Below are 12,385 nucleotides of genomic sequence, written 5' to 3'. Positions count from 1 at the left end.
CCATTCTACCCCAGTGACTGCCACCTCCTCAAGGCTAACAAGTAATTAAATTGGGGGGCTGTCTACCCCCCCCTCCCCCGCAGCCCCAAGGACCGCCACCTCCCTAGGGCGAAATTTAAATTTGTATGGGGGTTCCTGTCAGACCCCCGGAGACCACTACTTCCCCGGGGCTGATTGAAACCTTGGAGGGGGCCGCGTGTCCCCCCTGTTGAGCCACTAGTGGCCCTGGGGCCGTCACCATCTCCAGGGCTGGCTCCAGCTATGTCCCGGGGTGCCCACCCCCGGATAAAGTTGTTTGCTCTCACCTGGCGGGAGCTTTCACAGCTCCTGCCAAGTCAGAAAAAACACTCTACACTCTGCAAGTGGGAGCTGTCAAACAGCTCCTGCTTGCAGAAAGCAGAGTTTTCATTTGTTTCCCTGCACGCAAATATGTGTGCAGGAAAACAGATGAAAACATTGCTCCAGCAGTGCTGTCCTTGCAGAATGCGGGGAGCCAGCTAGGACCTTGAGGCCTTGAAGCTCCCCCCGTGGTCCTGTCACTCTCTCTCTCTTCCATCCTATCATCCGATGGGAGAGAGAAAGAGAGATTGTTTTTGCGATGACCTGTCCATATAATGACTACAAAAGCATCACACTAGCAAAATGTTTGGTTCAAACATTATGATTATGTTTTGATGGACAGCAGACCATGGTCACTTCTGGCCTAATGGTAAAGCTCTTAGACTGACACTCAGTAGGCTGAAAGTTCAAATCATTGTTTTTCATGGCAGTGTGTTTATTGCCCAGTGTTTTCACTGTTAAACATTCCTAGTGATGTAACATTGAAGTCTATTTCCAATCAAAATCTTTGGGTTCAATGTCATAGCCAAGTCTGGGCACCACATGCTAAGGAGCCACTTTTGATCAAGTCTTTAAGGTCTCAGACCCATACATTGAAGGTTGAGGGATCAAGTGTATGTGTGTCTGTGTTAATTGCCCTAGTTCCCAAGGGCTGAAATCAGCAAAAAATAAAAATAAAATTAGAAGGCCTGGCGATGGGAGCCATACAGACCTGCAAGCCAACTCCTGCTGCGCATGGTCATAGGCCGTGTGCAGCATGGGGCTGGATGTCGAGAGGGGTTGGCTGCTGGGTCTGGCCACAGGCCAGGCCTTGCGGGCATCCACCGCTACGCACATCCAAAGGCTGTGCTTGGCTGTGGTTGGATTAACGTATAGTAATGAAAATTACTTTACGTTAAAAAAATTTAAAAAAAATCACTGAAAAAAACAAAGGTTACAGGGACATTATTGTTAGGAAATAGAATTTTAAAAAACATAGACACTCACTTAAAAAAACAAAGGTTACAGGGACGTTATAAATAGGCTCACATTTTAAATGTACAAAACTATAGAAATTCACCTGTTATAGTTAAGAGTTATCCCAAATAAGTATAGCTCCTGCTCTAAGGTAACTATAACTCAAGCTCTCACCATGCACTGTTAATTACCCCACAAATTACGGCACTTCTTTGCTAACATCATTGATAATATCAAAATAATATTTGCAGTCAACTTTTTTATGGAAAAACTGTGCATGGCAGGGGCACTAGTTGTAATTATCTTAGGCCATGAGTTATAGTTACTTGAGAGAACTCTAAGTAAAACAGTTGAATTTGTGAGCCTAACTATAACATCCCTGTAACCTCTGATTTATATATATGTATATATATATATTTATATATAAATTCACTGAAAAGCCCAAAGGTTACAGAAACGATATAGTTAGGTTCAGATTTTACACGCTCAAAACCATTGAAATTCACCATATATAGTTATATTTATCTCAGGAATCTATAACTTATGCCCAAAGGTAACTATAACTAGTCACTGTGCAAATTCCATTGCATATGTTGTGGTGATATTATCAATTATGTGAGAGAAGATGTCATAACTGATGTAATAAGTGGGGTAATTAACAGTGCATGGCACGTGGGCCCCCTCCAATGGGGGCTGATTTTGGCCCTGGGGGCCACAGCCCCCCGGAACCCAGCAACATCTTACTGGGACAAAGAGGCACACGACCCCACTCCCTGGGCCATTTTTGGCCACAGGAACCTCACCTCCTGGAGCCTGGTGACATTTCCCAGGGCTCAGTGGTATTAAGTAGATGGACATTTTGGTCCTGGGGACCCCATCCCCTGAGTAATACACAGTTAAAAAAGGTGAGTACCTTGGTACCCACCCACGGCACTGACCATAGTGCTATTAGGGGCTGTGGAGGTAGCCCAAGATCCATCTGGCATTGCTCCCACCCGCAGGGGGCAGCTCCTAAGGCTTCTCAGTGCCGGAGGGAGCAATATTTAGATCTGTTTCCTTGCCTGCATCACTGGGGGCCGATAACAGATCTAAAGTCTACTCCCAGCGGGCGGGAGCATTGTTTGTTCCAGCTTTATGGGAGATTTGAAAATGCGCCTGCCAAGTGAGAACAAACACAAGTTTCTCTGCCAGCACCACTGCGAGCATGGAAACTGGTATGCCCCGGGGTGTGTTTCCTGGAAATAGCCGCAGAGCTGGCCCCAGGGATGGGGTTCCTGCGTCCATTAATGGCTCAAGGAGGGGGGCCACGCAGCCTCACCCCCTCAAGTAATCAGCCACAGGCCTCCCGAGGCCTGGGGAGTGGGGTGCACGCAGATTCTCCTCCCCATAAAAACTAACTTCAGCCCTGTAGATGGGTTCCCTGTGGCATCTTGAGGCTTTGGGAGGGGTGACATGCAGCCTCCTTCCTTACAAAAGATAATGTCGCCCCAGAATTGGGCTTCCCGTAGCCTTTGGAAGCACAGGTAGGGTGCCTCACTGCCACTACCCATTTTCACTGATTTTAGCCAGAGGGTGGGGCCCTGGGCCCTCTTTGGGGGGCGAGGAGTCCATGCAGCCACCTTTTCCTTTATGAAATTAACAATTTAAGTTATTATAATGTGAACTCCTTTCAAATATGCATACTTATGTAATGTCAATATTTTTGTCCACTATAATTTTTAAGTCAATAAAGTCAATATCTTGGTAGCAATATTTTTGTATTGCAATATTTTTGCTGGCTGACTTGTGTGCTTCCACTGCTCACATTTTGGGAACTATTTTTTTTTAGTTCAGCACTCCATGAGGATGCGTGTTTTTTCAGCTCTTTCCATCATTTGCTTCTCTCCTCACATGCAGAGTTTTGCATCTTGTGCTTGGGCTTCTACCCCATCAGACTGGGGCACCTGGCCACTCCATGTTACTCTTTCTTTTGAGTGCTTCTCTGCACACTCTCCTGTTGATCTCTCCCTCGGGTGCTTCTCCCGCTACTTCCCATGCTGCTTCACCCGTCATCTGATACTGGGCTTTGTTTTTATTGCATTGCTGCCTCCTCCAGCTCCACTGTTGCTACCCCACCTCCACTGTCCCTTCTTATCTTGGAAGGCTATACCACCTAAAAATGCATGTGCAATCTTCCAATTTCATTTGTTTTATCTTGGATCCGTAAAAACAAAATAATGACATCCACGTCATCAGGAGCCTACGCGATAACGTGGCCTCCAGGAGTGGCTGTCATCACGTTTTTTTCTTTCTTTTTCTGATGCTACACAGCAGTGGCAAAAATGTTTTTTCCCAAAAGACATTGGCGAAGCCACTAAGCCCGAAAGATGAAAACTGTTGTCTTGGTTGCCAACGGTTGTTTATGTGTATTTTAGAGCTCACCCAAATATTGTAATCCACTTGATTGCCGATAAGTAGAAGAGCATAAAATGTGTTGTTTCAGCCTCCTTTTTTTGTCCTGCACCTTAGCCTTTGCAGCTTTAACAATAGTTTCTAGAATAGCTAACAGCCCCAGCAAGGAAGCTGACTACATTCAACAAACATACATTTATAATAATTGTGCTTTAATGTGCAAAGTCCTTATTGCTATGCTTTATTTTTAAACGCCCTTCACATTTCAACACTGCGTGTAGACCTTTCAACGTGGGTAGTCTGTAGACGTTTGCTATCTCCTATGCAAGGAAGCACAGCACTCTTTAAATCCTCAAACCTTGTGAAAGCATCCTCTTCGCATCTTATTCTGCACCGTCTGTCCACTCCCACAGGAAAGGGTTCAATACCAACCTTCACCTTACACCCCAAAATCTGTAATTCCCAGGCAGCTCCCATCCATCATCTGAAATGATGACACCATACTTTGTCCGGGGCAAAGCAGTGCAAGGCAGAGAATATGTCTAAATATATTTAAGTTTAAGTACATCTTAAGTGCAATGAAAATAAACTTGCTGCTTTGTCACAAATAGAGGTAATATTGTTTTTTCCAAGGCGTATCTTCATCACAATTGTGAGACCTGCTAATGAGATTCCAGATGTGGCAGGTTGAAAAAATATATATGCAGTTAAACGATCTATCTGATTTAAGGTGCTAAATATTTTGGTACTGTGCATTAGTTTTTGGACCAGGCATATCCTCGTTAAGATGGTGAGTAAGTTACCACATGTAGGTCAAACAAAACTAGCTGGTTGATGTGGGTGCTGGAAATTAGCAGATGCTGAGCACCATGTTACTGTACCTCAACTGCATTATTTATTGATATAGCACAATCAGGAAAGGGAAATCTTTGACAGTGATCGAAGCCCCAATCCATTTGGTATTACTTTCAAGTCCATTCTGTATCCTTCACTAGTTTACCCACAGACATATGGAATGACCAATATCAACAGATGTTGGGCTTACATCTAATTCTAATGTTCGCACATTTATTTTAAAGTAGAAGATGTGGCCATCACACAGACGGTTTCTTTCACCGTTAAAGAGGAGATGGATAGTAGTTCCATGGGACATGAGAGGACCGAGAGAGAAGAAAACACCACTGTTGCCTCAGGTGAGTGCATTTTCCTAATTGTGCAATCAATGTCATAAATTGAAGTCATATCTATAAACAATCTGTAAATTTCCAACAGAAAAAAAATACAAAGCTGTAGTAGAACAAAGTCATCAAAACACTAATAAACTAAAGACATATAATTGTATTTAATAGTTACAGAATGTAAGCAGACAAAAGGACAAATGAGACATGAGATAGTTACAGTCCTTAGCAAAATAGATTTAACTGTAAAAGTTAGATCTTGAGTTCAGGAAGATCTTCTTATTGTTGGGAGGTTGGTCTTTGGCCACTCTCATTAGGGGCCTGACTTGTTCCAATAAATGTTGTTAATAACTTGGGAGTCCAGCTGAAGTCTGAACTATCACTTACCTTAACAATTCTGGATGGTAGTTCTGTGTGAGTTAACAGGGCATACAAGTAATTTTCCCCAGAATAAGGAATAAAATGCAGAACCGGTACCTGTTTTTTCTACTTCGGGAAAATCTAAAGCTCTAGCTGTATGAAATCTAGATGCTATCCTTTTCTCCTCTCCGCTTCCTTTCCTTGCTTCTACAGTGCAGAGAGATCTGCCGAAGGAGAATACTGGTTGTAGATAGATAGATAGATAGATAGATCATGGGGTAATGCCAGTATGTGTTTTCTACTTACATAAATCTGACAGGGGCCACACCGAAATATATAACAATTTTCTGGTTTGTGAGAGTGGGGTGATCACTCACCCCGATATTAGCACAGTCTTACTTAGTTTTTTTCACACTCACTGGTGCATTAATAGTTCACAGCAGGACTGTAAGTTGATGATGAGCCCCAGGAGTCTCTGTGTGGGTGCTCAGCAGTACAGTGGACGCAGCTAATGCTTTGTATCCCAAGAGTTAAAATCCAGTGGTCAGAAGGAGGAGGGAAAGGCAGTTTGTAATCAAAACGGAACGGCACCCAGTAGGGTCCAGGTCACAGCTAGGGAAGCCACAAGTGAGTGAGGTGCAGTCATGAAGAGGCCCGCGCTCAAAAGCAGTCAAGTTCATAGTAATGTATAAAACACAAAGACCTGGTGCAGGCACGATCGGGATCTTGCTCATGTAGTTTTGAGTCTCATTTCTGGGTGCCACACAGTGGCACTTAGGACTGTGTAGGTAGAGAGAAGATCACATGTGTCACACCACAGTAGAGAAAAGGTCCGGACACAATGAGAAAGAAGAATCGGTGTATAAATGTGGTATAACGTCAACTAATGGTAGGAGAGGGAACGGTTTTGTGGACGGTTAATGAATTGTGATGGACTGTTCTTTAAAGAGATACCTCTTCAACTATTTAAATTGGAGCAGTGTTTGGGCGGTCCTGATGGATACCCGGATGTTGTGCTAGATCCTTGGAGTATAGATGGGAAAGGCCTACTGCCTTGTCTTTTTCCTGTTTTACACTTGTTAGTCAGCAGTCTTATGGCGTCCAGGCTGCAAGTGTGCAGAGAACCAGATAGTGAGCTTTTCTGCAAGATAAGCAGGATATTCTTTAGCGGCCATGTGTTGCCAGCTGTCATCTCAACGTTTTTTTTTAACTTTCCCTTATTCACCTGCCCCAGATGGAACATTGCTTTTTGACCTTTCTCAGGAAGACAGGGAAAGGGTAGGGCGAGTTCTGCACTTGCAAATCACAATCTTGGGAGGGGTCAGGCTAGGCAGGGTTAACAGGTCTCCGGTCATGGCAACTCCTTGCAGCTAGGTGTCCTTCCAGAAGTACAGATGATAGCTAGACTAGTCTGGTCTGAACAAAGAAGATTCTGCACACACCAGGCAACCGACTTTCTTCTTTTCAACATCACACAGTAACTTTTTCTGCTTTCTCAGTTATGGAATATGTTAGTTACACCTGTAGGGGAGAAACAAAATGTTTCTGCCCCACGGCCTGTCCTTACATCTGTACCACTCTTCCAAGCTTCTTGCATTCGAAAAGAGCATGTGAATACCTGGCTTAATGCACAAGCTAATACTTCAAAATAGCGGCAGTTGGGCTCAAACCATCTAGTTACTAAAAAATCAAACTTTGCCCTAAACCTTCATAGTGAACCAGTCATTACCAAGTGTATCTTACTTGCAAAAGTACAATTTCTGGTGGTAGGCATCCCCTAATGTTCACTGGGCAGAGCATGGACAGACAGCCCATGCCCATTGTGAGCGTTAACTGAAGTGGCTATGCCACCGTCCACATTGCTGCCAACCCACATGCACTAACTGATCTGATGCTGGAAAAATGAACACAAAGAATCCATCCTGCTCCAATTCCAAAGCGTACATGAGAGAGAAAGAGGGAGAGACAGAGAAGCAAAGTAGACAGCACCTTGTCTGCCTACCGCTGACCTAAAGCAGCTTCCCCCACCTGGTCTTTACTCTTCTAGACTTTTTCATGCACGTGTGGTACTTACACAGGCCTTATGTTTCACGGGGCATATGCCTTAATTACTTTACCAACTCACCTTTAGTTTTCTCAGTGACATTGGGGATCATGCTCACGCATCACACAATAGACCCAGTTACCTGAAGGGTGGCATAGGCCAGATTATGCATATATACATGAGCATACCAGCGGTGTTGTCCTTACATGTTTGTGTTTGCCTCTGATACTAACAAAAGTGAAGGTAGATAGGGACTGTGCACCTTCTTGTGAGACCGCCCAGCAGTCAGAGAATCGCAGGTAAACTTCCTTCACTATGATTGTGCGTGGGAGTACCTACATCTGTATAGAATCCCACATTTATACAGGCCCAGTGCAAGATCGTGTGTACTTTCATGCTTACATGGGCATAATTTAAAAAATGGGGCACGTGTCCTTTTCCATAGTGTAAGTCCATCAAACAGTGTCTGTTAGTACACTACAAAGTGCAGACACAGCGGAGGAGAAGTCCTATGAATATATTAATTTGCATTATTCTTTGTACAACTATAAATGCACAAGTTTTCTTGACCACCCAAATACATCTAGTTTTTAGGTTGCAGCCTACAGACAGCTCAGCTGTCTGGTTTGCTTCAGACATCTTGGGGGTCATCTTTTGGAAAGTTGACTTATGAATGCCTCCTGTTGATTACCATTGGCTTTGTGGTTTGTAACTCACATGTTCAATGGCATATGTGGCTGTAGATACACATGCTCTGCATACTCCTACCATCTACTGTTAGGTCCAGAGTGGTGCAAGTTGTTTTTCTTTGACAAAGCGTTTCGAGTCACAGGATCACATGACTCCTCCTCTCAGTGATGGTGCGCCTGGGCATTGACTCCTTTATTGTTTTCTCTCCGCTGTCGAGTTCAGACGTGTGTGTCTTCACTTCATCTTTCGGCTCACTCTGGTTTGAAATGTTTCTTTCTGTCTTCTCTGCAACAGTAGTGTGTGTCAAAAGTGCATTCCTGTCTAAGCACTTGACTTGAATCGTCCGTATGGGCACCGACCGTGTGCACTCCCAGGCATCTTCGCCCGTCTCGGTCCTACCTCACCACACAGCATCGACCACTGTGCTAAGCCGGTTGGCTTCTGTCCTCAGTGCCATGCTAAATTTCCCCACACCAACCAACATCTGGTGTGTAACCTAAGCCCGTCCTCCGATCACCGGGAGGCTACCTGTGACTCCAGTCTTATCAGTCAAAGAAAATGCTTTGGGACCAAAGGGCACGTTGACTGAAAATGGCAAATAAGTCTTTGGATGATTTACCAGACATCTTTGGGGTAGAACACGTCCAGGAGGAACCTGAACAACAGAATGAAGCCTTCTCTGTCTAAGGCTCCGACTCTGACATGCAGTTGGACATCGGAAGCCACAAGGTAACATCTGCACAACCTGTTGGTACTGGTGCCTCTCCTACCCACCCCAAGGCTGTGAAAAAGACCCTTTTAGAGTTCCCCACCAGTCCCCCACTGCTATCAGACCATGGGCCGATCCAAAAATCCATATCAGTTGCCTCGCCCTCTGACTTCCAAAACAGAGAAGACAAAGCCATTGTTTGCAGCTTCAACCTCTAGGACCTTGGCCCGAGACATTGTTTCCATCTCGGTCCGAACTTCAGCTCCGGGCTGACCGGCCACCGCCTCCACCTTGGTGCAGACGAAATCGCACTGACTGAAGCCTTTGATGCTGAAATCCACGGATCTGAAAACCTCAGAGCAGAGAGACTGAAGTCAGTCTTCGGTTACACCTCCTGTGGAACCAATCCTAGAGACTATGGATGCTCTGCAGCACTGCCTCTATATTCAGGAGGGTACAGGACACATTTTTGCTTCTTCTCCTATACTGATAAAGAGGAAGCTGTCTTTTCCTTTTCAATAAGCCCTGGACACTTCACCTCCAAAGAAAATCTCCTGCTTCACTTACTCCAGGGGATTATACCCCTTAAGGACCCCCTTTATATGTTGGGGAGGATTTGGGTCGGATACAGCATGACCCGGATCACTGTGACACAGCATGACCCTGACCCCATCCTGCCCAATGACCCTGACTTATACCCACACGCCCTTCACAGCCAGAGGATACCACATCTTACCAGCAAGTAGTGACAAGAACAGCCGCTTTTCACAATGTGAAACTACCCAGAGACCCTATCAAACAGGACTTCCTTTTTGATACTGTTACATCTACTCACAGGAAAATCCAGTTTCTCCCGACGCTTCCTGACATGCTTCATCATGCAGAGGAGCCTGTCCACTCTAGGGTTATCACCCCTAAAGCTGACAAAAAATATAGGCCTGCTGCCTCAGACACATTATACATTAGAACACAGGTCCCTCCTGATTGCACTGTAGCCACCACTGCACAAAAACATGGCAATAGCTAGGCCACAGGTGACTCTCCTCCAGAGAAAGAGAGCAAGAAATCGATGCTGCCGGCAAACGAGAGGCTGAGCAGGCAGCTCCAATCATTCCCAGATGAGCACCCCAAGAGAGGGCAACAAATTTTAGCTGCGGGTCAAACAATCTGTAATAATTATATCCGTTGTGCCCTAGATGCCACAGATGCAGCTGCACATGGCATCAATACAAGTGTCCGAATAAGAGGGCATGTGTGGCTCTGCTGCTCTCGTTTTAAACCAGAAGTGCAGCAAGCGGTCTTTAACATGCCCTTTGATAAGGAGCATCCTTTTGACCCTCAAGTAGATACTACCCTTGATAAGCTAAAAAAGGGCACAGATACAGCCAAGGCCATGTGTGCTCTGCAGTCCCCCACACAAACGGTCACTTTTCGTCACCCCACTTTCAGAAGTGCCTACAGATCCACATCCTCTGAGGCATCTACTTCCCAAACCAGACAGCCTTCACCCTCCTATTCCAGGGGTTTCTATAAGGGCCCCTACAGAGATACCAACAACAAAGGCAGAGGTAAGACCACTGCCTCCTGAGGCTTTTTCTCCACTGTAAAGCAGTGGCTACCTTCGTCTTCCCCCCAGTCTCTCCACACCTGTCGGGGGACAGCTCCAAAACGTTTATTCAGAATGGGTCAACATTACCACAGACCAATGGGTCCGTTCCATTATCCATCATGGCTTGTGTCTGGAGCTCATTACCACTCCTCTAAATACTCCCCTTGCTCTCCTAGGCTATCCCACAAGCATCTTTCTCAAACAACAGGTTCAATCTCTTCTTCTCAAAGGGGCAATCAAGACTGTTCCCTTACAAAACTAGTGATCGGGGGTATACTTGCTATACTTCCTCATTCCAAAAAAGGACGGTTCTCTCAGACCTGTTCTGGACCTCAAACCACTAAACCTGTACATTCTGTCAGAACACTTTCACCTGGCTACTTTTCAAGATGTTATTCCACTTCTTCAACAAGGCAACTTTATGACATCTCTAGATCTAAAGGAAGCCTATTTCCATATTTCCATCTACCCCACATACCAAAATTACTTAAGGTTTGTAATTGCAGGCAAGCAATACCAGTTCAAAGTCCTGCTTTTTGGGGTCACAACTGTACACAGAGTCTTCACAAAGTGTTTAAGCACAGTAGTTGCTGCACACATCTGAAGACAGATCATCCTCGTGTTCCTCTACCTACACGACTGGCTCGTTGAAGCCACTACCTTACAACAGTGCCAATCTAACACTCAGTTGACAGTAGACCTCCTTCACACTCTGGGTTTCACACTCAACTTTACCAAATCCCACCTGCAGCCCCTTCAGATACAGCCTTATCTAGGAGCAATTCTCAATGCAGAGTTGGGACTAGCATACCCCAACCAAGCCTGTGTTCAAAGTTTTCAGTCTCTTCTTCCCCAGTTGCAGGAGAATCCCACATACAGAGTCAGGTCTATTATGCGTCTATTATGGATGATGGCATCCTGCATTTGCAATTGTTCCCATGACAGACTGCACATGCATCCCCCACAGCAGTGTCTGTCTTGTCACTGGTCTCAACCACTGGGTCATCTGGAAGATTTAGTGTTGTTAGACTGCCATAATCATTGCTCTCTGCAATGGTGGAATACCACCAACTTGTTGAAAGGGTGCCTATTGCCAGGCCCTGTGCCTCAGGTTATACTGACCACAGACGCATCCCTGATGGGTTGGGGCACTAACCTTCAAGACCTTGCAGTACAGGGCCTCTGAGATCTCAGTCAGTAATCCCTACATTTCAATTACCTTGATCTTCAGGCAGTGGTTCTAGCTCTGACAGCTTTTCTTCATCACGTATCTCACAAGGTTGCCTTAGTCCTCCCGGACGACAGCCATGTATTATCTACAAAAACAGGGGGGACATAGTCGTCTCAATCGTCATAACTCTCTCAGACAATATGGAAGTGGGGTCTTCACCACCACATTTACCTGGTGGTAGAGTCTCTTCCAGGGACAGACAACGACTTTGCAGACCTGCTCAGCGGGATGCAGCAACAAGTCCATAAATGGGAACTCCATCCACGAGTCCTTCAAACATACTTTTCAAAGTGGGGAACTCCTCAAGTAGACCTTTTTGCCACACATGAAAGGGAAAATGCCTAAGCTTCGCACCCAGGCACCACACCCTCTATCCAAGGGCAATGCTGTATAGATGAATTGATCGGGCATATTTGCTTACGCTATTCCACCTCTCCTTCTCTTTCCTTTTCTGGTTCTGAGGATCAGGCAGACGTCTCTCACCATGATCCTTGTAGCTCCCACTTGGACTCGTCAGCCATGAGTCACCACACTTCTGGATCTATCAGTAGTTCCCTACTAGAAGCTACCCAACAGGCCAGATGTTCTCACTCAAAATCAAGGACAAATCCGACATCCAGTCATACTCAACCGTGTGATATGGCTCCTGAAGTCATAGAGTGTGGTTACTTAGGTGTGCCTGCGGACTTTATGGACATTCTCATGGAAGATCGTAGACCCAGAAGTAGAGCATGTAATGCTGCAGAGTGGAAACATTTTGTTTGCTACTGCCAACCCAAATGTATTGACCGCATCAAAGCTGCTATTCAAGACTCATTTGTTATCTGGTCCATTTGCAAAAGTCAAAATTAGCTTACACTTCTGTTCACCTACATCT

At 45.3% G+C, this 12,385-nt stretch overlaps 1 protein-coding gene across 2 annotated transcripts in view; it reads left to right on the top strand.

Moving 5' to 3' along the window:
- LOC138300145 (zinc finger protein 615-like) overlaps nucleotides 1–12,385 on the top strand; it is a 97,733-nt gene that overhangs the window by 58,349 nt on the left and 26,999 nt on the right. The window contains exon 4 of one of the 2 annotated variants that reach the window (XM_069239093.1): nucleotides 4,767–4,880. In XM_069239093.1, coding sequence (XP_069095194.1) covers nucleotides 4,767–4,880 — 114 coding nt within the window. The remainder of the gene's footprint in view (nucleotides 1–4,766; nucleotides 4,881–12,385) is intronic. The other variant, XM_069239094.1, reaches the window with a different exon arrangement.

This window comes from Pleurodeles waltl, chromosome 6 (genome assembly GCF_031143425.1).
Source record: "Pleurodeles waltl isolate 20211129_DDA chromosome 6, aPleWal1.hap1.20221129, whole genome shotgun sequence".
NCBI classification, from domain to species: Eukaryota; Metazoa; Chordata; class Amphibia; order Caudata; family Salamandridae; genus Pleurodeles; species Pleurodeles waltl.
Note: the sequence above shows the minus strand (reverse complement) of the source record. Positions and strands in the feature narration are given on the sequence as shown.